Genomic DNA, 26,634 nt, shown 5'->3' on the forward strand with positions numbered 1-26,634 from the left:
GTTCCGCCGTGTGCTGGCAGCGCAGGACCCGCGGGCTCACACACACACTCACGCTCGCATACACACGCACCCGGACACACGCACCAGCGGCACCGCGCTCCCTGCGCCCACCCCGCGTACGGCGGCACCCGCGTCCCTCTGTGCTGACACGCACACACGGAGCCCTGCACACGCACGAAGCACACGCAACCCTCCTTCAGCCCGTCCTGCAAGCCGCAACACCCCCACCTCCCTCCCGCACACTTCTGCGTTGTTGCACACCACCCTGCGTGCAGACCACTCTGCGGACTCCTCATCCGTCGCATGCACTCCCAGCGCACACGCAGGTTTATAGATCCCCTGCACTTATACAGACACTCTACACACACACTGTGCACCCTAACCTTGCCACACTTCCCCGCATGCACCTTTCTACAGGTGCCTCGCAACCCTCTTTGCACATACAACCTCTGCACACACGTATCACCCTGCACACCCCTCCCTGCACACCTCCTTTTGCACTCCCCAGTCACACTCCCCCTGCTAACCCTTTGCATTTCCTCTTTGCACCCACACACGCGCCTCCTGCACACTCCCCTCTTCACGGGCACCTCCATGTCCTCTGCCTGGATTGCTGGCTGGATCCGAGCTGTGCCAGGCCGTGCTGTCCCAGCTCATGCCCAGCCAAGCAATGCCTGGATTGCAGCCGAGCCGAGCAGTGCCAGCCGCTCCTCCCGCCGGGCTCCCCGTGCCCGGGCCGTGGTGCTGAAGGGACAGCTCCGCCGAGGGGGCAGCGGCGGGCACGGACCGCCTCCCCTGGGACCTTCTCCTCTCCAGCCGGGCTCCCCGGCCTTCATAGAATCATAGAATCAGAACAATGCACCCAGGCACTTCTGCACCCACCTCTAGCATAAGACCAAATCCACCAGGCTCCTTTTTCGCCTTCCTGCAGAAGCCTGTGGTCAACACCGTATCTGTGTGTTGGTGGGAACCCACTTGAGCACTCAGGAAGAAACACAGCTTTGTGTCTTTTCTCTTACGCTGCAGGAATGGGACAAACGCTCCATAGAAAATGTCACTTTAAAAAGTTGAAGGGCTAGGTTGGGGAACAAAGTTAGTTTGTTAAATGAAGCTTTAGACTTGGAGGTGATCAGATGATGCCAGCAAATCACTGAAGAGAATGTTTGACAAGAGGAACCAATACTTCTGCCTGAGGAGTTCATTTTGTATTTTCTTTCATTGCTTTCTCTGAGAGAGAGCAAGGTAACAAATGCAGGCCGAGTGGAAGCCTTTTGTCACTGAGTGGTGAATGTCCTTGATTTCAGTGGGAAATTCTCCATCCATTTTAGTCATTTATGTGAATGAAGAAAGTAAATATTTTTGGTCATCCTGACGTGAAGTGAAAGAAAGATCAGCAGTGGAACAACACTGAGTGGAAGAATGTGATCGGCATATAAAGCTCTTCTGCATTAGAATGCATTTGCTTTAGGCATGTGACTGTTTATTCCCTTATAGTTTTATGTATGTGTATTTATAGATCTTCAGAGACAAACAACTTCTATAAACTAATTACAGTGTGTTGCCCAGAGCACAAGGTACACATTATTCTATGCAGTGAATTGTCCAGATACTCACATGGATACCTAAAATCTGCTGCAATTTCGCAGCTGCTCCACAACCAAATTGATCTATTGCAAACAGGCAACAATAGAGGCCAGGTCGAAGCTAGCAATTGGAAACCTCCATGCAACCGAGTCCTTGCCAGCTACTGCTCAGCCTTCTAAAGCAGATTTGTCATTACATGCAGAAAACAACAGAATGGAGGTGTTTAAGTCAACAGTTTTAGAAGGGTATTAACAGATTGCAAGAGTAGAGAGAAAAGAAAGGTACTGGGACTCTTTAAACCTCTTTTGTTAAGGTTATTGCTTTGCAATTGTTCAGTCTAATAAATGCAGGTAACATTATTATTGTTTTTCCCCATGCACTTTATTTGTAACCTGCATGATTTACTGCTAAGGAACCTCTAGGCTAGATTACTAAGTTAATCAGTGGTTCGATATAATTAGGATAAATCTGCTTTTGCATCCATTGGCACAGCTCACAAGTGCCAAGTCATCTCTAACAACAAATCACAAATCTATATACTGTATACAGCAGTTAGAAAGGACAAGGTCATTAATTATAACAAGTTCATTGACTACAACAAGTTCAAAGTCACCAAATAGCTCAAGATGGGGGATCTCCAGCAAAAAGAAAATGCCATACTCTTTTCATACTGGTTCCCCTCTTACAGAGTGGCTTTAGAGTAAAAGCTAAAGGAAGCCCACTGGAAACAGAAGCCATCCTTCACCAGCAAGGGCAATGGACTGGACTCTGATCCTACAGCAGTGTGCATCAGAAATAACCCGCTGGTCTCACCGGAGTTACAGCTGTGAAGATCTGACCTGAGAGGAGGAGTGAGTCAGCCACTCTGGGGCTTTGCCAGAATCTCAGAAAAACTCACAGCAGCTCCCAGGCCTGGCACGTCTGCCCGAACCTGCTCTGCTCACTCCACGTCATAGTCCCAGAGTGGGGTAAATTTAGCATAGCTGTCTCAGCACAAACCTCCCCGCTCCCACTGCAGCAAGAGCAGGAGCTGTGCTGTTGTGTTCTGACTGTTCCAGGCCCAGGAACTGGTATACATTAGAGAAATCCTGAGGTTTTTCCAGCTTGTACTGGTGACCAGATGGATTGGCTCCTTGTGAGCGTGAAAATGGAGAAATTTCACAGCAGCTTGTGTACCTTCCCTTGTAAAACTTTCTCCCTGCTAAGTACAGGGAAGGTGTTTGGCAGCTGGGCCACTGACTTGGAGAAAAGACAGCGAGCTGGGAAATGCTAACACCAGTGAAATTGATTGCCTTTGGTTTTACTGGAAGAAGCTGGTCAGATTGCTCATGAAAAGCACTGGATAAAACCCAAAGTGGTTCATCACTGCCTCTTAATCCTCCCATCCCTCACTCTTTGGCACAGAGTTGGGAGGACTATGGGGAAAGGAAGTTTGGGAGCCCTTTCACCTGCCCGTGCTGCCTACACTCCTTGCTGCCACCCATGGGCCACAGCCACCCAGGAGTCCTGTGCATTTCTAATGCTTGATATGCATGGCATGCTGAAACCTGTCTCTCTGCCTCTTTTACCATCAGGACAAAGCAGCATTGTTTGCTACTGTATATTGGACAAAAAAGTGTCCATCCTCCTCTGGGACACTTTCTTCCAACAAGAAAACCTCCCAGATCCTCAGCACTGTCAGTTTTCACAGAATCACGGAATTCTGGGGACATGAGAGCTGAGATTGCCGCTCCCTCTGCTGGTGGCAGAGCTTTGGGCCTTGCAGAGCTGCTCTGGCACTGCGGTTTTGGTGGGCACACAAGGACTTTTCAGGCACCGTGGCCCACGTCCTCAGCATCACTCCGATGTGGAGTTCACTGATGTCAGCGTGTTGACATGGGTGTAGAGATAGGAAGAGATAAGAGGCTGATGCAGTGCACCGAGACAAGGCACAAAAGATGTCAAGTGCACTTCAGAATATTAGAAACTACTATTGCAAATCAAATAAGAACAACTGGGAATTGATGTTTATTGTTTGTAATTAGTCTAAGGAGAGAGAAAACCTTTCTTCTCTCATTGTTCTTCCCCTCTCTATCAAAGAATGAAATGTTTAAACTGTTTCTAGGGTCCTTTTGAGAATTTTAAATGAGGAAAGTGTGCATTTTTCTGCCTGGAAATATTCACTGCTGTCTGTTTTCATAAACAGATACGTGCCAACTTCTTTATCTTCTGTCTTTGTTATTGGAAGCCTCTTAGATTGAGTGCTTCAGAAATGTAGTGGCTGAAATGAAAAGATAATTTTGTACAGAAGAATTTGTCTGATATGATGTGCGCTCACTCAAGAACAATGAAACACCATTTTGGCATAAGTGTGATTGAAAATCCATCTTTCTGATATCTTTGCTTTTGGTCCGTACAGAAGGACAGGCAAGCAGCAGACTGGGGAGTACAGGGCTAAATGTACCCCTGAGGGGACCCCGTTTAAAATAAAGCCCTGTCTCATTAAAAGGAGAGTCAATAAACAGAAGTAAGAGATTTGAGGCATTGCACAGGCTGCCCAGAGCAGTGGTGATGCCCCATCCCTGCAGACACCCAGGGTCAGGGGATGGGATCTGAGCAGTGATGGAGCTGTGGATGTCCCTGTGCATTGCTGGGAGCGGGACCAGATGGCCTTTAGGGGTCCCTTCCAGTTCAAATGATTCTGTGACTGCACAGCAAAGTGGTTTCTAGGAGAGATCAGTGCTTTGGATCCCTAGTTCATAGGCCAGGGAATTTTCTCCCTGCTCACATTTGGTGTGGAGGTCTTTCTTTTGCTCAGAAGAGGCAACATCTATCCTTAGGAAAAATCAGGATCAGTCTAAAAGCAAGGACCAAATTAAGCAGATCTGGCTAATTGTGGAAACCTGCTGGTCTGAACAGGTTTGTGAGTCTCCATTTCAGCCTATTTTGGTCAAAGCAGTTTGCCAGTGCAGCTGCTGAGAGGATAGGCAGATAAAGCCATATCAGAGCAGAGGCTGCTGAGGCAGTCTTTCCTTACACCTGAGCGCTGCCAGAGCTGCACAACAACATTGCTTTCCCAGTGCTCAGTAGCTGGTTGCAACAAGATAAGAAAGAGGTCTTTACATGACAGAGCTTTCTTGGCTCCATCAGCTGATTGCCAGCTGGGGGAAGTCTGACAAAGGCTTTAAATTTGCCACAGTTTGCCTTTCCCAGCTGCAGCTGCTTGCAGAAGCAGAGGAGAAACGTGTGGGGGCCGGAAGGAAAGACACTGAGGAAAGCAATTGCAGGGCCCACATCTGCCAGCAGAGCAGGTAAAGGTTTTAGAGAACACAAAGCGGGGAGCTTGTCTGTCTGAGCACGGAGATTCACTCTTGGCTGATGAGGGTGGGATCGGGTTACAGCGAGATTTAGAGCTTGAGCGCTTTTGCATCGAGGGCTCGGCCATCAGGTGGTGTGCGTAATAATAAGCTTTCCTCTATTTTGTGTTCTTGGCTAGGAAGCTCTTAGGATTCCTGCTGTGTGGATTCAGAGGGAGATCAGCTGGGAAGCAGGGAGAGGTGACATCGTGGCTCTGAATCCTCTCCAGCAATCTGTTCTAATGTTCTGACAAGGTAAGAAAAAATAATCTGTGAGCTTCTATTTATCTTGGGCAGCCTTTTTAGAGGAATATCACAACTAGAGTCATACAAAATCAGTCAGAGGCTCTGAGCGTTGGTTAAGCTCTGTCAGGATCAGCTGCATACATTTTTTCTCTCTAGTAATAATGCATAACCTTTCATTGTGCAGTGACTCATCTGGAACGACTCGGGCAATTGACTGGAGGTACAATCACTGCTCCCTCACCACCACTGACCACGTTTGTCTCTCTGGTTCCAGTGTGTGCTCACAGCACAAAGCGACTTCAGGAAATGAAATATGACAGTAGATGGAGTTTAGTGCAGAGGCTGAGGTCAGGAGGTGAAATAGCTGCACCTCAGTCTCACTCCCATGCTAAAGCAGCGATCTCATGTGCAATAAATCACACAGCAATCGCTGAACCTTGCTTAAGAGAGGAAGGGGAAGAATGAAGGGATGCTTGTGGCTCTTTGGCCATTATTTAGGATGGAGCAGGAAGTAAAGAAATACTGATTAGCAGCTGAGACCATAGCAGTGATGATACCTGTGTACAGGTGAATGGAAGACTCATTAAGCTCAGCTTATTAAGACAAGGAGCTGGCTTGTCTGTGCAACTTGGGCTGTGTTGCAGATCATAGAGGGGTTCAGCATGGAGTTTGTTACTGTATTAAGGCAAACTCTCATATGTCACAGAAAGTCCTAGCTGAGCTAAGACATAAGCTACGTAGATAGGCCATGAGCTGCAGAGGGAGAGCAGTTGGCTGAGGGCAAATGGATCTGGTCACTCCCTTTTCCTCCCTGCTCTTTTCCCACCACATGCCTTGATTTCCTCACCTCTATAAAGGTGTTATGACGCTTCCTTCTCTTTCTAGTTTGAAGCTGCAAAGTGCTCTGTGAGACCCAGCCAGGCAACACAGGTTGAGATGGGGACAGGGAAAGCCACCTGATTTCCACTGACTCTTGTGCTCTGGGCAAGACAGAGTTTTGGATGGCTGTATTCTTGCAGCTTGAAGGCATAACATGATAGATTGTGTTCAGCTCTAGCAAGAGGGTCTTGAACAGACTGCAGAACAGGAAGGTCAGCAAATTCATAAGTAGGGTTAATTTCTGTCACTCTTTTCTTATGCAGCAGAGGTATACAGTAACTCATCTGTCAAGTGAAGCAATACCATCAGCTTCCAATGCTTCAACCTCTATAGCAGATCCTTTCTTTCAGAAAATAATCCCTTTGCAGCCTGCATTTAATGTCTGCAACTTGATACCTGCCACTATGCATATAAGATCAGAGCTGAGATGTGCTCCTGTCTGAGCTGGCTCTGGATGGAGGTGGTGTGAGTTAGTGACTTCATGAAGCTCCCTTTAAGCGCAGTAAAAGCAACATTTCTCTGCTTTGCTGCAGAGACTCCTGCATAGTGCCTCAGAGTTGTCTTTCCCAGTTAGAACAGAGCTGCTGTTCCTCCTTTCTTCTTGTTCTGTTTATTTGTTTATTACGGACTCTTCAGAAAAGTTGAATCTGCCCTTCTGGCAGACATCTATGACTCCTGAGCCTTCAAGGAGTTTGACAGCCCACATGTTGAATAAGCACTCTCTTAGTTAAGGGCTCAGATGTGAAGAAGAAAGTTGTGGCTTTTAAGTTCTGCTCTTGCTGGTGGCTGTACGTGTGGGAATGTGCTGGGAGAACTGATGCCTTGGGGAGGTGAGAAGTGAGGTGCTATAGATGTGGGTTGGTCACTGAGCTGCACCACGGCACGACTGCACTGAATCAGTGGCAAGGAGCCTCACACAGCTCTGGCTCCTTCAGGGGATGTTCATGGAAGTACTGAAATGGCAGAAAAACTCATCTGTCAGATAAACAGTTCCCAATGGCCCTTCTGCCTCTCTTCACTAGAGCTGCCCTTCAGCCATGGCTGCATAGCTAAACCACCAGCATCAAAGTGTTTTGTGGTTATTTATTTATTTTTATTTTTGTAGAAAAGTGGATATTAAGTCAGAAAGCAAATGGGAAGCAGATGCAATCTGCACGGCTTTTTCCCTTTTAATTCTTTTCTAGACATCTTTCTCACTGTACAGGCATCTCAGGTCAGGACCCAGTGTCTGATATTCGCATTCCCTTGCTAAGGTTGGCAGAGACAATATCACTCAGCCTGATGTGTCCAGGCTGCTGTCCTGCTGATAGGATGTGACTGTCACTGACGTGGGAGCCTTTTGCTCACCGGCCCATGAGGAAATCACTGGCCCTGCTGCCAGGGTGTGTGATGACTGCCAGCAGTGTCAGCAGCACTGAGGAGTGCTCGCTAATTGTGCACCATCAGATGCTCCACAGGAGATCCGCAGCCCTGAGATGCTGCCAGAGGAGACCTTGGCCCTGGGAGTTCTGGCAGAGCACAAGGGATTATGAGCCTGTTTTCCCTCCTATTGATCTGGGACAAGCCAGAGCAGTCCACTGAGCTCTGCAAATCCAGCCCAAATGAGGAACACAAGTGGGAATGGGAGAGCTCCTCTGTGGGGTCACCACCTCTCTTGGCTTTGCCTCCTGAGGAGCATCTCTCCCTGCTGGCACTCCCTGGTTGGTGTAAGCAGTAAGAGCAGCATCTTCTGCTTTATAAGCAGAACAAATAAGACAGTCCCCATCCCCTCCTGCAGTAACTTCTCTCTCTGGAAGGATTTCAGCCTGGCTCCTGTGCTGCTTGGCCCCAACTGCTTGGGTAGTTAAATGTTCGTCTTCCTCTTCTTCAAAAGGACCTTTCCAAGCTGGGCAAGAGCCTCTCCATCAGTCCCCTCTACAGTCCCAGGCTCCAGGATGTGAATAGGAAAGCTCATTGAGATGTGGAAGGAGCGTGGGCTGGTTCTCTCCAATCAGCTCAATACCAGCACACAGTGCCTCTGTGTGGTGCTGATGTGTCAACCCAGTCCTGAGAGCTTAACTGATCATCTTAATGGTGTGGCTTCATTTTTCCCTGGAGTTTCTCCTTGAGGGGCAGATGAGGGCGAGAGAGTCAGAGGACATTTCTCCTAACCAGCCAAACCCCGCAGCTTTCCTTGCAGAGATGCTCTGTAGCTCTCTAGAACCACATTGCTCCGAAGACCCTTTTACCCTTGGGACTGTTTTGGCTAGAGGAGGCAGCAGATAAAAGCCTAAGTAAAAAGCCCTGCAGTAGTGCTGTGGATGTGTCAGGAGAGATTGGGCTTGCTCAGTGCGGGTGGTAACACAGTGCTCAGTGCGGCCGCTGGCACCAGCTGTGGGGAAGGTGCTCCCAGATATGGCACAATCCCTGCTGCTGCCTGATTTGGTCTGGCATCTCTTGATTTGTTTGTACTTGAAATATTTTTGCTCTGTTTGTCTGAGGTCTTTTGTGCTCGCTTCTAGGGAGAAAAATGAAATTGTGGTGTATTACTGCAGTGGTGGCTGTAAATGGATTTTGCAGCTATGTAGGTACAAAGTATTAGCCTCATAAATTGTTTCATCACTTCTCCTCTGTGAAAAATGATCTGTCTATCAACCCCCAAACAGGCGTGAATAAAAAGAACAATTTCTTTTGAATGCAGTTCAGCATTATCAGAAGTATGATGCAGAGATCCCAACAGGACTATTTTTGCCTGTGTTTGTGTTTGTCTTACTGAAGGGATGGCTGGAGGAGTGAAGTGTGTAGAGCCCTTGAGCAGCATCGCTACTACAATTTAAGCTAGATCCTGGCAACTGTCTTGCCTCAGTGGTGATGGATTTATTCCAAAGGAAATCTCACCATCTCCAAGCTCTCCCAACTTGCCACCAAGACAGTTGTCATTTCCAAATGGTAATTTCTGCTCTCTGGGGGGAAGAGGTACTGGTTGGGACTATTTTGAGTTCCCAGTGCATTCTCCACTGTGAGAACAGGCCCGGTTCCAGTTGGTGTTTTTTATGGTCTGAAAGAAAATGATGAACTTTTCAGCAGACTCATAAATGTCAGCTTTGTGGCATCCTGTGTTGTGGTTGGCTACGCGGTCACCTCTTCTTTGTAAGTCCTTGAGACTATAAACAAAGGAAAGAGTTGGGAATGGCCAATTTAAGCATTGAGATGTCTGGAGTGCAACTATGGCCTTTGGTGATCCCATCCAAAGACAAGGATGGGTCAGGGCTGCTTTGTTACCAAGTGTCATTGTCCTGAAGGAAAGGACTGCAAGACGGGACTGTCTGTGTTATTGCTTGCCATCAGGAATGTGGTCTGTCTTACGTCTGAGAAACAAAGGAGTGATTTGGGGGCAGCTGTAATTGCTGGAGCGAGTTCCTGTTCAGATTTAACACTGTGACATTATGCTTCTAATGTGTGCAATTAAAACAGTAAAAATAACATCATCTTTGCCTGCAGTGGCTTGGTCAAGGAATCAGACATATTTTCTTTTTCAAGGAAGAGGGAACAGCAAAGAGAACAGGGTGTAAGGCAGAAGTAGACTATATGAAGGGCAACTGAAAAAGAGGAGGAAATGAAAGCAGGCAGGGCAAAGAGAAAAGTCAGAACATCTACAGGAAAAGTGTCAGTTCGTTCATTCTGAACTCATAGGCTTCTAGACCCTGGCTTCTGAAGATATTCTTTTGTTTTTGGAGTCCAGCTACATCTCTGTTGCATGCTGAAGGGCCTATGTTCCTTTATGTGTCCTGATGAGCTTTACCCTTTTCTGACCCACTACACCAACTCCCAGGGTCTGTCTAACAAGGCTGGAGTTGGCAGGACACAGGCTGAGCAAACATCTCTGTGGAATGTATCTTTTGGGAATATCTTGCAATTTGTCTACATAGATAGGACTTCATTAGCCCTCAGAGCAAAAGGGCAGTGCTTTCCCAATGCAGAGTAAAGCAACCCCCAACCTGTGTCCTCCTGCCCCACAACTGGCTGTTTCTCATACCTATTGCACACCTGCAGGTTTGCAGGGAACAAACAACTCAACTGACCTGCCCAGTGAGGGATGTTTCAGCAGGGATTTCCTTGTTGGATTTTATTGGCAAATACAGTGGCATTTTAACCCAGCTCCTGCAGTGAGCTGTTCCTTTCCATTGGTAACATCCATACACGTTGCATCCGTTGCCATGCGGCCAGCTGAGGACTAGCACTAATTTGCATCCTACTCCAAGGCAAATGCAATTTCTAGGGCAGCATTAAAATATCCAGGCTATTCAAGGCAGATTTTGATGTGAAGCAGTGATCTGTCAGTCTCTCTAACAGCAAAGATAAGAGCATTGTGCACTTCAGAGCACAGGGGCAAAAGGTCTTCAGTGATGTGGGCTACAAGCTAGCAGCATGGCTGGGTGCTGCTATAGTGCTGTGGCATGCAATGGTTGTGACCATCATTTCCACTGCAAGGATGTGCTGCAGCTATCTGGCTGGCTGATGATGGGTGGAGATGTGGAGGATGTGGCCCCCAGCTGGATCAGGAAATTAAGGAGGAATGGCTGGTGAGGCTATCCCAACTTTCTTTGCTAGTAAAGGCCTCGCTTGGTGATTTCCACTGAAGAAATGTCAATATCATTGAGAATCTGCAGCTTGGTGATGGATGAAAGCTGTTTTTGGCGATGCTTGTACTGCAGGATTTTGTTTTCATCAATGAAAATGTGGAAATATTCCTGGTCAGAATAGATTTCAACCTGAAAGAGAGACTGTGTTACATTCACCAGGTGGACACATCCTCCCCAGACCTCACTGCTGTCACATCAGTGAGCACTCGGATCTGGGAATGTGCACCCAAACCCTCCCCCAGCTGACGCATGAACAGGTCATCTCTTCTTTAGGCAAAAGAAAAGAATAATAGAGTTTTTTGCTTTGTGATAGCAGAAACTGGTGACAGTGCAAAGCTTAAACTGATGACAAAAGCACCAGGGATTATTGCTGGAGCTGTGCGTGTCTGCTCCAGGGCTGGCTATAAATCAACAGCAAAACAGTGGGGACAAAAGAAATACTGACAGGAGGCAGATTCAGAAAGGGGACCTCACTGGGTACAGTGCTGTCTGGAAAGGTGAAGGCAGATCCTTGAGGACCACCCCAGTATTGGCTGGGACGCTCCTGCCCCACCCCCAAGGACATCCTTGGTGTGACCCAGGGCTACCTGGAAGGGCTCCTTGGCTTCGAAGGGGAAGGTTTTGTTCACCTCCTCCTTCCCCCAGTGGTTGGCCAGGAAGGAGTTGCAGACAATTCTGGAGCTGGCGAAGCGGGGGTTAAAGTGGAAAGCGATCTGATCTCCGGGATGACTGAGGAAATTAATTTCAAACCTATAAAAGCGAGAGAGAGGGATGCAGAGGGTCATGGAGCAGCGCTGCTGTCCTAGGGGAGCTGTGAGCATGGCTGTACTCACATGCTGGTGCTGGAGCTGGTTTCACCCTTGACCACGACGCTCCAACCGGGACACATCCCCTCCGGGTACAGAGCCTCGAACTGCCGCCAGGAGGTGATGACAAAACAGGGCACGGTGGAGAGCAGCACATCACAGCCCATCCCCAGCCACTGCTCCATGTCTCTGATCCTCTTCTCCTCCACCCCCCCTTCCCACAGCTCTCTGCTCCAGCCTTTTTCTTGCTCCTAAGTAAGCTCTGAGCCTCAGGAAGTTCCCTTCTTCTCAGGATTTTCTTTTGTATTTGCCACCCAGCTCTTTACAGAAGACCTCAGGGCTGAAATCCTGCCTGGCACAAAGGCACCTGCTCCTTCTCCGTGCCTGGACAATGCGAAATCTGTGGAATCCTCAGTGGTGCTTTGAAGCAGCATGTGGAAGGCAGGGACTGACAAAGGAGCAGGGTAATGTGGCATCCAGCCCATCCCTATCAGTGTTATATGGATGACATTCCAAGATCTCCTTTCTGATCCCATTCCACCAGCTCCCCCCCATTTTTAATGTTAAATGTGCATAGAGCAAGCTAGAAAATGTTCCTTGTTGAATAATTCATAGTTTTATTAAATAACTCATTTTAATAAGAAGGGCTTGCCATTTCATCCCACTTTTCTTAGCACTTTTTATGATCCTGCATTTCTGATCACTGCACTTCCCAAACTCATTGGGAAAAATCTCTCCAGCATTGGCAGCTCCTTTCCTGGCTCTCCCTTCCCATGGCTCAGTTCTTTAACATGTCTCCCCTTTCTTTGTCATCATTTCCCACTTCCAGTGCATTTTTGGGATGTGCAGGTTAAGCACATCCCCAGCACTTACCCGCAGTGCCATCCTGCTCTCCTGCTCTGCGCAGCAGATGTGGGTGTGCAGCCAGGGTGGGGGAGTCTATATAGGGCTGTCAGCCAGGGATTAGCAGAGGCAGCAGCCTGAGGTCACTTTTTAGTGATGGGTGATGGGGAGCAGCAAATCCTGCTCCCCAGGCGGGGTCAGCCCACTCAGGCGTGCAAAGCTCATCCAGCCCCACTCATCCACTGAGCATCCTGAGCTGTGATGTGATAGAGGCAGGGTGGGAGCAATGGGGCACAAAGCAAGAATGTGGGCTCCTGGAGCTGGAGGAGATAACAGCAGCCCTTTCTGCTGCAAAGTCTGTACAATCTTTTCTTTTTTATGTTTTCCTTTTTATTTTTTTTCTTTTCCTCATAGCCTGTTCGGGGCCAGCAGGTTTGGGATGCCACTGTGCTGAGCTCAGAGCGGTTCCCTTCCCTGCTGGAAACAAAGTAGGGATCTGGGAGTGGGATGAGAGAGCTTTTGTCAGATGTTTCCTGGTGTGGAAAGGCACCAAGAAACAGGTTGTGATGAAATGAAAGTTGATATATATACTAGAGATGGGAGTTTGCATCAGCATGCTTTAATGTATGGGTGGGCAAAGCCCGAAAAGGGAAGGGTTGCTGTGCACCCATTTTCACAGGGTCAGTGCACCAAAAGCACGTTCTGGCCACCCCTTCATGCCTGGGAGGCCTTGGTTCTCCCTGGATGGTCCTGCAGGAATCCTTGGCTTCTGTGGTTGAAAACTCCTCGTGCTATGGGCTGTGGTGCTGATGTTATTTAATGTGTTTCCTTGTTTCCAGCAGCTAAGCAGAATGAGAACTGCTATCCCAGGCCCTGGTGCCCTTGCCTTGGCAGATGACTTAAAACTCAATCCAACAGGCATCTAAGCCAAGAGTCTCTCCTGGGGCTGTAAAAACCAAATCCCAGGCTGGGTTTTGCCCCTTTGGTCTCCTGCAAAAGCAAAGTGCTCATGGTGAGGAAATGTGCTGGGAGCACTGGAGCAGAATTCTGTGCTTCAGATGGCAGTGCTGGCAAGTGCTGAGGGACATGGTTTGGTGTCACGGTGGGGATGGGTTGGATTTGGATTTGGCAACCTTAGAGTTCTTTTCCAACCATACTGATTCTATTCTATGATTCTGTGAAGGTGCTGAGGAGGCAGAGGATGCTGTGCAGAGAGGCACAAGCAGGGCAAATACCAGCTCCTTTCTGTGCCAGTGCCCACCTCACCCCTGCAGCGCAGACACCAGCACGAGTCACAGCTTCTGGAGAAGCTGCTGGAAGTTCTGGTTTTGTCTCGTGAAACCAAGCACTGCCCACAGACCTGCAGCTGCCCTGGCAGAGCCGTGTCCCAGCTGGGCTCTGTGTCAGCTCCCAGTGCAGCTGCTGAAGCCACCAGCAGCAGCAGCAAGTGCTGAGCTCACTGCCCTGCTGTTATCAGTGGTGCTTGGCAAGCAGTGCTGGAGTTGTGGCTTTTCTACAGGGCTGCCCTGCAGGAGGACAAAAAGCAGCATAAATATTTTTTGGAGAGATGGGTGAACTCTTGAGGATGGAGAAAGTTCTGCTTTTGGGGATAGCAACTATGGAGATGCTCAGTGCTCCCAAAATTCAGTTTGACTCCTTTTGGTGAGAGCAGTAAAGGCTTTGGGAAAGGTGCAAGCACAGCAAATTGTGCCCAAGTAGGGACTGGTTGTACAGGTGTGCCTTGTTTGTTTTCTGCCTGTTGTGCCATTCCTGGGAGCCATCATCACCTCTGCTTAACAAGGAGGAAGGGAGTGGGAACACGTCTAAAGTCAGCTGTTGGAGGTGGGCAGTTGACTCTCAGTGGCATCGCTTTTCCCAGGCACGCTGACTGCGTGCTGCTGGGTTACAGCAAAGAAAAACATGGCACAGAAAATGAGCTGATGGTCTGACAGCTTGGTTAGCTGCAGGGGCTCTTCGTTAGCGTGACATTTTGGTGATTATCAAATCTCTTATTAGCAGACCTGCTCACGCATTTGTCAGCCATTTGGTTGTACAACAGGCAGTGTTTGCACCTATCCCTAAGCCGTTACAATCCTTGTCCTGCTCTCGGTCATTTGTCCCCAGGCCCTTCTCCTGCTGTTCATGGAGTGACAGAAGTGCTCAGTGAGGAGCCCAGCACTGTGCTTCCCACGGGGATTTTCACACAAATCTCCCCTGTGAGAAACTGCTCGTCTGCAAGTGTGGTTACGTTCATTAGTCTGTAGAGGTCTCCAAACACACAGGATGCATTTGCAGGACCCCAGTGCATTCCTTGCATCTACACTCCATAAACCAATTTTCCTCTGTTCTCACCACTGCTCTGCAGATGATGCTTTGGCTTCTGATACCTGCTTGGATTTTACTGTGAGCTCTTGTAGGAATGTGGTGTCCATCCCACAATTAACTCAGTTGTGCCCCGACATGAGGCATATTCCCCCTGCAGTGCTGCATGTTGTTCTGTATTTACTTTGTCCTGCCAGCCAGAAACTACAGCACACTGACCTGGCTGTGTTCATATCTCTTATAATGCTATGTATGTCCTTGGATGCTATTGCATGGCCCTATGCCCTGTTAATATCTGACCCTATATGTAATCATGCATATATATATATATATAGCAGCTGGGAAACCTCAGTGATACACACCTACTGATGGCTTACAAATCAGCCCACGCGCCCAAAATACACCAACGAGGCACTGGACTGCACATGCGGGGTTGCTTTGGGACCTGGTGCTGGGCTGCAGCCAGAGCCACGCTCCTCTGTCCCATTGCTGCTCAGGGATGGGAAGACTTGGGAACCACCCCTGGTAACTCCCTTGGGATTATTAGCACAGGGGCCCCCAGTCCTGAAGCCTTAAAGAACTAGCATTGATTAACCTAGGAATTGTGTATTTTTTGGTGTGGGGAGATCCAGGCTTGGCCATATTTGCTCCACCAACTCAGTAATGTCTCACGTCTCCTTTTCCATTTCTTATTCTGTCCAACGAACCAGCAGCCGTGTCAGGGCTGGGTATCTGTCCTCCCTGTGCTGGCTGCCTTGGGGTTGGGGATAACTGTGCTTTGAGCATCCCCATCCTACTGCCTGCTTTACAGCCTCTGCTAACATGTTTCTGCTCTCTCCACGTTGCAATTTGTAGGACCTGCCAGAAGAGGGCTGGAGACTCCGAGCAGATCCCTTAGACGACTGATAACTATCAGACAAACAGTGTCGAGTCTGATGCCAGCGCAGCCTGATGCAACACCTCTGTGCCTCCGCTCCGGGATGTGCTCTGCTCTGCAGCCCGCACCTCTCCTTGCAGCTCCTTAAAGAGACCGCTGTCCCTCTGAAAACGCCCTGCAGAGCGAGCTCGGCCTAAAAAAATCACGAGGAAAGAAAAACATCACACCCTGCAAGGCGGCAAGAGACATGGGAAAGCTCACACCCACCGGCACACGCTGCTTGTGCCCGGCCCTGTGAAGTGTCAGCTCCAGCACGGCCCTAACGAGCTGCTGAGGCGTTGGGTCCCACCCTGGGTCTGTTTATCCGTGCCTTGGCGCAGTGGCAGTGTGTCCCGTGGTCCTCTTGTCTGGGGAAAGGGAAGTGGTGCTGCTCCTCCAGTGTGGCTGCAGCTCTTGGTTATGAGCTCCTGTTTGCAGGCGTGTGAATGATGGCACAAATCCCTTCCTCTCTCTGCATGGCAGTGCCACTCCTCGCTGGGCCATGCATTGCAGGAGTGCAGCTGAGGCCAAGGCCTGCTGCTCCCTGCTCCCTCACTGGGACTTTCCTCTGGGCAGCTTTGAGGAGTGGGGATGAAAGGCGGCACGGTGGAAGCACGAAGCTCGCCTGGTTTATTTATTTATAACTGGCGTCTGCTTGAAAGGAAGCCGGCACTATCAGCTCCAGCACCACCGGGTTAAATGAGTAAATGAAAGAGGAGTTTTGCGTATATTCTGGAGCTCAAGTTTGCTCTTATATGGGCATCCCACCAGGCGCTGCTTGCTGGTACCTTGCTGCTTGTGGTGTGGGACGTTCAGGCTCCAGCAGTGAGCCAGGGACCTGTCTATGTGACAAGCAGGAGGCACAGAGGGTGGGTGAGCTCAGGCTGCAGCCACCTCCATTCCCCTGGCCTGGGCTGCCTGCATGCTCTGGCCCTGCTGCAGTCAGGGCATGGCTGTTCTGTAAGAAAGCAAGGCTTGGTGCATGGTGTTGTTTACCACCCAGGGTTCCTTGAGCCTGATGCAACACCTCTGTGCCTCTGCTCCAGGATGTGCTCTGCATCCTGATTTGATCATCCATAAGTATTTGCCCTGCTGTGTTTGCTGGTACCTGATTTGTCCCTTCCAAACTCCCCAGGGAGACACCTGCCTCCTTCTCCCCAGGATGGATGGGGAGGAGCAGCGCTGGTGCCCAATGTCAGAGTGTGGCTGCTGTGTGTGGCCCCCATGGGATCTCTGACTCATGGCTAAAGTGATGACAGAGCCCTGAGATGAAGAGGGGAGAAATGTGAGCCCTCCCTTCTCCACTCCAGTCTAGATGTGGGGACTTCCTGCTTCCTGGAGATGGAGTCAGGTTTGGCAAAGCCCATTCCATCCCCTGCAGCCTCATCAAAAAGTATTGTCAATCCAGAAGCACTTCCCAGGTGAGGTGAGGCTTTGAGGGCCAGGTTTCCTTGGTCTAAGTGGCTCTGATTTGGTGCTGAGTGATTTACTGCCCTAAAATGCCGGGGGAGGAGGCACAACTGTGGAGGGGCTGCAGCTTGGCCGCAGGCTTTCACTCCCACGAGTAACAGCACGACGGCCTCTTGCTAATTCTCTCCCTGCAAGCCCCATGCCAGCTCCTTGGACAGGGACCCACGTGGCAACAGGCCTGAGCACGGCACAGGCAGCCACATTCCACGTATCATCAAAGGCTGCATTCCTCCCCGGGAGCTGTGCGTGGGATGGAGCCGCAGTCGTGCGCCTGCAGCTGCTGTTGGGGAGGAGACAGAGGAGGGGGAAGCCCGGAGCTGGGTGGAAGGAGGGAGCTGACCTGTGAGGTTTGAGTATACATCAGACACAGGTGCATCCTTTGAGTTGGAGCTCTGGAAGCTTTCCGCAGGTTCCAGAGGTTTAGGTGTGGGGGCATCGGGATGTGTGGAGCCCACCAGCTCTTTGCAAGGGTTGTTGGCATGAGGAATCAGAGTGGCATGCAGGGATCACACAGCCCTTCCCATGCTCGTGTTTGAAACCCTGACAACAACTATCCTAGAGGCTGCATCCATCCCAGCCCCTGGAGTGATGGGGAATGATACGCAGGAGATGAGTGAACAGAAGGGCATTTTTGGCTTGCAGGCCCTTCTGAGGGGAATCAATACCAGCAAGACTCCAGACAATGATCTGCCTGACCACCAAGTCAGCAAACCGTGAGCTTGGAGTCTTGGTCCTCCCCACGTGAGTTGTGACCTCTGCTGCATAGGGCTGGCATTGGGGTGTTGCAGCAAGTTGTGAGGCAGCGGGGGGGGGGGGGAGGATGCAGCTTTCTGCTATTTTGGAGAGCAGGGAGGAAGAGGAAGGGCTGCTGACAAAGACTGAAACTCGAAAAATGACGATGGTGACAAAAAAACCTTCTCCCATTTGGGGAACCAAGTGTATTTGTTTCCTAATGTGATCAGGATAGCTCAAACTGAGAGAAGCACGTTCATGTCATTGACTTGCAACGTTTCAAGTTGGGTGGGTTTTGGAAACGGAGCAAAGTGTACCAGTCTCACTCCCTCCAGACTCACACAGGGGCCGAAAGACTTCTTCAGCCAAACACCTAAACCCTGAGCCTGAATGCTTTCTCTCTTCTCCCCTAGCAGCCCTTAGCTGTGCCACCATGCAGGGCTTGCTACCAGCACCTGGTGCTCGCACCTCAGAAGCCAGGCTGCACCAGGTTAAGCCAAGAAGGTGGCAGCACCACATTTTCCTTCCCTCTAGCCCTGTTTGCTGTTGCTCATCCTGCTACTCACCCTGATCCCCCTCGGGAGTTCTGCTTCCCTCTGCCCCTTCCCGCAGAGAGACTCCCTGACCCTCCTCCAGCTCCTCATCTGCAGAGAGCAAAGTTGTTCTTCAGATGAACAATGAGACAGTCAGTGCCCCAGGGAGCCTGTGGTCAAGACAAGGAGATGCCATGTCATTTGGTTTCTTCTTTACTTTCATATTGGCTTTTATAGCTGCAGATGGGCTCCAGCCACAAATCCAGCTCCCAGTGCCTTGGGCGGAGGCTGCTGATTCAGTCCCTCTCTATTTCTGGTGTTGGGCTTATATATAATTTATTCCTATATAGTTACAGATATAGCTGTGCAGAGCATGAGAATTTCAGTGGGGACGTGAAGGGTGGTTTATGAGTGAACCATCAGTGTGTGTGAGATTTCAGTGAGAGGAACAGTCGTAAACTGGTAACAAGGGCACAGTGCTGGGAGATGCCTCATGCCTGTGAAGGGGTTCATCCAGGGAAGGCTGAGGCTCACCGCAGACATACCCACATCCTGACTGCAATGTTCCTGCTCATAGAGTTGAGCTGGGGAGTGGGGCTGAAGGTCCATCAGCTTGCAGCTCAGAAGGAAAGGCTTGGGAGCTGAGGATGTACCTGCAGCTCTTCCTTGTGCTGCGCTCAGCTGCACTCCCACCAAGGCTGATAGTGAGTTTCCAACCCCACGCATGGACCAAGCACACATGGAGATGTCCATCAGTCATGGCTGGGGCATAGCTCCCGTGGATGGGATGGAAGAGGGGGTGCAGGGTTCCACCCCCAATCTCCACAAACCATCTGGGATAACTCTGATCTGCCTGAGCACTTAATCAATCCTATTTTGTACACGATGCAGAATGTAGCCTGGGGAAAGGTTAGCACACCGTGACTCTGCTCCTCACACCCTCTGCTTTTCCTCCTTCTCCTTTGGATCCGGCTGCTGGGAGCAATCCCTTTTTTTTTTTTCTTTTTTTTTCTTTCTCTCTTTTCTGGAGTTTTTAACCAAATTCCAAAACATCTGGAACAGCTCATGGAGCTGGAGATGATTGTAAAGCTGAGGGTGGAAATAGGGTCATGGAAACGGAGGCACCCCATTGGATTAATGCTCAAGAGCAACACTTGGGAAGGCTTGAGGTCAGAACCTCACCCCCTCCCTATAAAGGAAAAGAGTTGGAAAAATCCTGGTGAGTCCCAGGGAGATGTTTGTCCACACCACAAATCCACTGCCTGCCTCCAGGTCCTGCTCACGGGGTCTGTGCCTGGGGGACGTCTCTGGACCCGTTGTGCCCAGTGCTCATCGGTACCTATTGTCTTTGTGCATGGATGTGGCACTCTGCTGTTTAGGTCTCTCAGCTCCAACATTTTCTCCTATGTGGCAAACTGACAGAAGGTCGAGAAAGAAGTCAGTATTTTGAAAAGGGCAATAGAGCCCCTGTGGTTATTTAGAGCCTGCCAGCTTGACATCCATCAAGGCTGACATACTGAGAGAGCTTTTACAGAAAGCAATGTGAAGTTAATTAAAGGAGGGGTGTGACTGATGCCAGTCCCAGCAGATGATGAAAATAGATCTCTGCTAAATTCTTCGTTTCTGCAGGGCTAGGACTTGGGCTGATAAAGATGATTCTGTCAGTGCAACAGGCCTGGTTGTGTGGTTTGATTTGGTGTCTGGCTGTGGTACAAATGGAGCCGGTGTGGAGCCTACCACTTACATTGATACACAGATTGATAAACACCGGTGATGTAAAACCACCATGGCATGCTGATGGGAGGTCAAACATGGGTGCCTGTGGGCTATGAAATGCTGCTGCCAGGGGGAAATGTGGTCACACAGCTGCTTTTCCAGCAGGGCTGCACAGACACTGGCTCTTGAGCCTTCCCAGCTTTACCTGTTTGGTGGAAAAAAATGAAATCCTTTGGATAATATTTGTAAATGGCTGTTAGAGGGTAAGCCAGCTTGGTGCAAGCCAAAAAGTGCTTTTTTTTTTAGTACAACCACAGAGAGTTCTAGGAATGAAAAGGGAAGATATATTTATAGAATGGGACAACCTTGAAAAGAAAAACGTGAAAGCCACGGCAGAACTGTGGGTTTTGGCCTTATTTTAGTGGGGCAATCCCTAAAAACGTCTCTGTGTTCCCCTAAATGGAAGCCAGGTTCCTGGAGTGCCCATGTGTGTGGCTGCAAAGCACTGCAGCAACTCCCAGCTCATCTGTGGTCTTTGCTGTGGCAGTGGGGGAAGCAGTGTCCCTGCTCCAGTGTCCCCTGGCCAAGCAGGGGGGTGGTATGAAGAGAAAGTCCAGGAAAACAGCCTCAGAAATGATTAAGGGACTGGAAACATTGCTTGTGCAGATAGAGTGTTGCACTCAGTTTATTTAATGTGATACGTGGAAGAGTTTTGGCTGATGGGTCATGGCATCCCTAAGGGTCAGGTTGGTGACAGCCGAGTGTTTCCCAGCTGACAGCCACCAGCAGGGTGAATGGATGGACACTGAAAGAGCACAGCTTTGGGACACTTGGTTCATCCGATGGATTCAAATGGAAACCTGGGCACCCTGCTCCTCTGTGTGAAACCTTAAACTCTGCAGGGCACTGCCACCTGCCAGCCTACAGCAGGACAGGATGGGAGCCCCGCTGATGGCCTCAGGCTTTTCCCATCCAGGCGAGAAAACAAGCTGTGAAAAAAGTAAACATGTCACTGAAGTATTTTCCCTTGCAGATGGGTTGATTTTTTCTGGGCTCTGAGAAAGGACACGAGGAAGCTGCCGGCACACGGAGTGCACCGGCCCTGACTTCACAAATATTTGAATAACGTTTACTGGTGCAATACATGCTATTCCACAACAAACTAAAACATAATTGTAAAAAATCAGTGTCACTGGGCTCTACCAAATGTGATGCCCACATGTCTCCTGGTGTCTCGCTCAGCTCTGAGCCCTAGCAGCCACCTTCAGCACCATTGCTGAGCCAGGCTGTTCCTGGGCCAAATCCCTGCAAATTTGGTCATATCCAAGTCCATTTGTGTGACCCGAATCACACTCCCCAGATGCCTATGGTGGAATCACCATAGAAATATGGGTGCCATTCACTGTGCCCCTTGCTTGGCCCATGGACGGGCCATTGTTTATGTAGGGCCTCCTCAATGTGCCTTTGTTATTGTGCTCTCTCACATTTCCTGCATTTGAACCCCTTATCACAGCCTTGCCCCGGGAATATGTGCACAGGAGGGTGCGTTTTATGGGCTGATAAGCTTCTATTGCCGGCAGCCTTATTGATGGGATGTCTGGAATCAAGAGGTGGGGATCCTGCACTTGGGTGGGGGCAGGGAGGTTGAGAAGCTCTGTGCCCACTTTCCCCTAGGATGGATCCCCATCTTTCTCCCTTCCATCATCTCAGCCTCAGCAGTCCCTCACTGCAGCCCTCGAACCTCTGCTGAGCTCTTCTCTTGGCAGCAGTTTGCGTTGGATTTTTATTCTTTTTTTAAGCATTAGTTTAGAAATAGGACGTGGCCAATTAGATCTTTGCCAGGTGCTCACTCCCTCTACACTTCTGCTCGGAGCCTCTGTGTGTGTGTGTGTGCGCGTACAAGCGACGAACAACGATTAAAGAGCTTTATTAGTCCCACGACTAAGCTATAATAGGAAAAAACTGCATCCTTCCTGCTAGCTCCTGGTGTAAGGAGAGCAGATCCCAGTGAGCACCCTGCCCATGCTCCCTGCTCTCGCAGCCACATTTGAGGGGTTTCTGTTCTCCTTTATCCCCAGATCACCTGAGGTCAGGCTGGAGGCTCTGAGCACTGATGGAGTTGTGGGTGCCCGTGTTCATGGCAGGGGATGGGACCAGATTGCCTTTAAGGGTCCTTTCCAACTCAAATGAGTCTGTGATTCTATGTTTCTAAGATGTTTGCCTAAATTGCAGGGACAGAAAAACCTCTCCAGAGGAAATTCCCGCAGGTGTTGGCTGGCCATGGCTGTGCTGACCCAATCCTCTGGGATGTCTGGCTGTCCCAGATCTGACAATCCTGATGATTCCCAGTGTTTTTAGGACAACAGACACAAACTTCAGCCTCCTCCAGCAGCTGGCATTCCTGTACGCACTTGTGTACGTGCAAGGTTATATCACAACAACTTTTTAAGCTACGAGGCTTTTGAAGTTATAGCCAAGGTTTGTTTTTACATGTGTATCGAGCCAAGCCCCTTGTTGAGGTGTTTATAAGATGCTCTTCTGTTTGCGGAGGCTCGCCCCACCTTCTGAAGCATGGAGCATCTCGGTGCTCAGCAGGGTTGGCATGAAGATGAGCTTTCGGGGGCTCAAGCCAGTGTCAGGAGGGAAGGCAAATGACAGCAGCCTTGGAGGGCTTCCTGCTCTCTGCTCAGCTGAGGCCCATAGTGGGACAACCAGGACGATGTGAAGGAGTAGAGGCAGACCAGGTGGACATTCTATAGAAGAAACAGGGAAAACTTTAAAACCGTGGAGCCACTCATGCCATCCTTCACCCCTCTATCTGCACTGTCGGATGGGGGGACTCACAGTATCCCCAGGAACAGCAAGTATGCCAGGGGTTCCCTGCATTTCTAGGCTCATTTGGCGGTTTAAGAACTCCAGTGTGACCTCCAGCAGTGACTCCATCGGGGGTTCGTAAGGTTGCTCATCCCACGTTCACTGTTGAGTTTGTGCAGGGCAGCAGCTTACAGACACCCCACTGGCTGCTCATTTTCCCACACCCCACATTTCCCCACATCATCCCATATTTATTTAATGTAAATATCCCAGCTGAAAAGCCGAGGCTGGGCGAGCAGCAATGGGAATAACCACCACCCACAAGGACTGGGCAGCACATCCCGGCCCCATGTGGGATGGAAGCCGAGTGGTTACACTCAGCCCCTTCTGCACTGCTGTTCCAGTCACAGCTTGCATGGGCTTCCTTGCAGACATCTGGCAGCTGGGCTGTGCAGGCAGCAGGAATGTAACGAGCTGTGCAGATGAGAGGTGCTGCGCTCAGGTTGCAGCCCGTGGGGCAGGGAGGCAGTGTTTTGTTTATAAACACAGGCGGGATGATTAAGATAAGAAGGGGATGGTAATTAAATTAAATTAAGGCTCTGGAAGTTGTTAGATGAGCCTGAAAGCATTGCCAGTCGCTTTAATTCCTATCTCTGCAAAACAGGGGCTCTCTGTGGAGGAGCAGCAGAGGGTGACGGGCGACCATGGGGCACTTCCATCAGCTCACTGGAGATGCATTTATACCCCAGTAGGGGGATGTGAGAGAGATGGGTGAAAGGAAAGCAGCAGAGCATTGTAAGAGGCAGGGAAAGGTGCACAGCCTCTTCTCCTCCCTGTGCCAGAGCTCCAACGTGGAGCCAAGGCACAGGAGGACAGAGGAACTGAATTCCAGTGTGATGCAGCACACAGTGGGACACCCACATGTGTGCAGGCTGGGGCAACAAATCTGGGTTAAAACGGGTTAGGAAGAAAGTTTTGGATGTGTTCAGATCTCCGGCTCAGAGATTGCAGCTCTACCTGTGCCAGCTTAGAGCAAAGGATGCAGCAACGCCCAGAGCCAACAAGTCTGCCTGCAGGGCATGGCATGGCACATGCCTGGCTGTGCACCTGGGACAGCACTCCTCTCCTGGGGCTGTGGTTTGTGCACACTGGCACAGGGTGCCCAGAGAGAGGGTGGATGCCCCTTCCCTGGAGACACCCAAGGTCAGGCTGGATGGAGCTTTGAGCACCTGATGAAGCTGTGGATGTCCCTGTTCATTGCAGAGGAGTACAACCAGATGGCCTTTAAGGGTCCCTTCCAACTCAGATGATTCTATTTACATGTATATATAAAGTGCCTATCACCATATTGAGGAGACAATACCAACAAACTGTAATCATGGCCTGGATGGATCAGCTGACCACAATAAAGCATCCCTTTTCTGGATCCTTGGAGAGGGGGAGAGACCCTTTCCTTTGGGAGAGGTCTTACGGGGATACTGAGAGCAGGTAAATGGGGACTACACCTTTTTAAGGACGGTCCCCAAGGGGAAGCTAACCCCTTGTGCACCAGTTGGTGTGCTGGGGGTGTTATGGGGGCTTTCCTCCCATTGATCTCCCCAGTTAGTCTCCCTTTCCCTTATTCTCCTCTTCAAAGCACTCAGCATCATTAATCTCTTTGGGGTATTAATGCTGGGTTGAGCTGCCCCCGCCCTGCTCCCAGCACCCACTAACAGCTATTGGCTGTGCTGTCACGGCTGTTAAGGCTACAAAAGCTGCAGTAATGTGAGCTTCTGGGGCCGTTGTCCAGAGAGGCCCAGGCACTCCAGGCCCTTTTGAAGGCAGGAATTTGGTTGACCGTGACCAAGTTTGTCCTGGTGACGGTCCTGCTCCCTGCAAGGTCAGGGACATGTGGCCAGAGATGAGCAGGGGACGCTGCTGTGCACAAAGGGACTTAAGCCCAACATGGGTCAATAAAATTGGCAAATGTAGTTATTCCGACCCATTACAATTGCACTCCGTTTGGAGTCTATTCTGTACAATGCAGGAGAGGTCTCATGCGGTGGCTGTCATGGGGACAACACACATGGGGGATCAGGATAGCATCCCTGTGCATTACTCACCAGAACCTGGGGTCTGCTCTGGTCGCCTATGGGAGATGGCTAACGGCAGGACATGATGCAAGAGGTGCTGGCAGGGCCCCAATTTCCAGAGCCCTCTTTCCTTGTCCCAAGCCCATGTTTCTGCCCCTGATGCCAGATTGGGTCATGTGTCCCGTCGGGAAGGAGCCCAGCTGTTGCTGTGAGCACTGCGTGCTGGCAACGCTCCAGCCTGGATTTCAAAGCGACGACGTCTCTCTCCTGAGATCTGAGGTGGCTCGGTGGGATTGGGGCAGCTTTGTAATTTGAAACAGTGGTGTTAGCGGGGAATGTGCTGCTGGTCCTAGCCATACAAGGGAAGAGGATCCCACTATGTCTATGGCCCTGCATTCCCATCCTGCCCCTGCCCAGCACAGCACAAGGAGCCCCCAGCACCCATAAGGAGCACTGGTACCCAGAGGTGCCTCCAGCACCCGCCGCTCCCTGGGGACAGTGGCCAGAGATGCAGCAGCACATTGGCAAGGGGCTGGGGTTGAGGTTGGGGGTTGGATTTCTCTCCCTCTTGTTTTCCACTATAGACTGAAACTCTATGCCGGGGCAGGCGATGTTCAGGGGAATTTGCGACAGCAGATGGTGGAGAAGAGAGGAAAGGACGAAGCTCTGCCTGCAGGCATGGGAACAAAACACCTCGGAAGGGAGTGAGGATTGAGCAGCCACCAGTGACCAGCCTGCCGTGCTCTTATTGTCACAAATGCACAGAGCTGTTCTGCATTCCCTGCGTGCACACACAGGCATGCAGCAGCCCTGCTCCAGATGCATTTTTCCTCTTTTCCTTCTCCCTCTTCCCCCCCTGAAACAAAGATGTTTCCCCAGATGCACTGGTCGCCATCCAACAGATCCTTTTGTCTTGTCTCTTTTCATTGTTTTCTTTTTCTTTGTATGTGTTTGCTGTCCTTCCAGGCTCAGCACTGTCTGTCTCATTATGATGGAGGAGCTGATGGTGCCAAACCCCTCATGGGGGTGACACAGTGGGAACCTGCCTACAGCAAAGGTGCTGAAAGCTGAATGGATGGGTGTAGGGCTGCTCATGAGTGACAGCAGCTCCCCTGTGCCAGGGAAGGGCCCCAGAGGGAATGTCCCTGCTGTGATGTCCCTTCTGGTCTGCTTGACCATGGCTCAGAAATGGTCGTGTACCTGAGTCCTGTCCCAGTGACCCTATGAAAGAGCCCCTGAGTGCTCAGATGTGGATCCCTCTCCTCCAGCTGCACTGAGCTGATCTAGGAAAAGCAACCCGCTCTCCCTCCAGGCCTGCCCTCACTTAACTCTGCAAGAGGAAATTTCTCCCGAGTTCCAGGGATTGCAGGACATTTTTGATGAGAGGGAGATACGGAAAGCAAACCTGACCTTTTCAACCAGAGAATGGCTGCTTCCCCACAAATCTGTGTCACAGAAAAATGCTGGGTTTTATTTTCTTCCCAATGCTGCACTGAAAACGAAAACAAACAACCAAACCTCAGACTTTGCTACAAAGCACAATTGTCTCTCCAGCCCAACTCTTATACATTTCTATCCGGTCTTGCCTCCTCGTGCTGCTCCCCTCCCCTCCACAGGCTCGGGCAGTGTGGTGGGATCAGCCTGGGAAGCTGCACTGTTCCCACCAAACACCTTGGCTAGCTGTGGAGTCCTTTTATTGCCGGGATGTCATTCACACTGTGCTTGTTTAACACACATACCAGCT

At 50.2% G+C, this 26,634-nt stretch overlaps 1 protein-coding gene and 1 long non-coding RNA gene across 2 annotated transcripts; one reads left to right on the forward strand and one right to left on the reverse strand.

Annotated features, from left to right (window-relative positions):
• Positions 1–4,781: 4,781 nt before the first annotated feature.
• Positions 4,782–19,181, forward strand: LOC104913430. Its single transcript, XR_004161519.1, has 3 exons — positions 4,782–4,874; positions 5,060–5,174; positions 15,493–19,181. It is a non-coding gene; the product is annotated as an uncharacterized LOC104913430 (long non-coding RNA).
• Positions 10,177–12,357, reverse strand: GRIFIN (galectin-related inter-fiber protein). The gene is made up of 4 exons (XM_031555873.1): positions 12,346–12,357; positions 11,500–11,579; positions 11,254–11,416; positions 10,177–10,795 (listed from the first exon to the last, which is right to left on the reverse strand). Exons 1-4 carry the CDS (start codon positions 12,355–12,357, stop codon positions 10,631–10,633), a joined length of 420 nt encoding a protein of 139 aa, XP_031411733.1. The 3' UTR covers positions 10,177–10,630.
• Positions 19,182–26,634: the final 7,453 nt, after the last annotated feature.

Source organism: Meleagris gallopavo, chromosome 16 (genome assembly GCF_000146605.3).
Source record: "Meleagris gallopavo isolate NT-WF06-2002-E0010 breed Aviagen turkey brand Nicholas breeding stock chromosome 16, Turkey_5.1, whole genome shotgun sequence".
Taxonomy (NCBI): Eukaryota; Metazoa; Chordata; class Aves; order Galliformes; family Phasianidae; genus Meleagris; species Meleagris gallopavo.

Coding starts and splice junctions, on each gene's coding strand:
- GRIFIN (XM_031555873.1), bottom strand. Junction 11,417..11,499: donor ACCAGCTCCAGCACCAGCAT/GTGAGTACAGCC, acceptor TCGCTTTTATAG/GTTTGAAATTAATTTCCTCA. Junction 10,796..11,253: donor AAGCCAAGGAGCCCTTCCAG/GTAGCCCTGGGT, acceptor TCTCTCTTTCAG/GTTGAAATCTATTCTGACCA.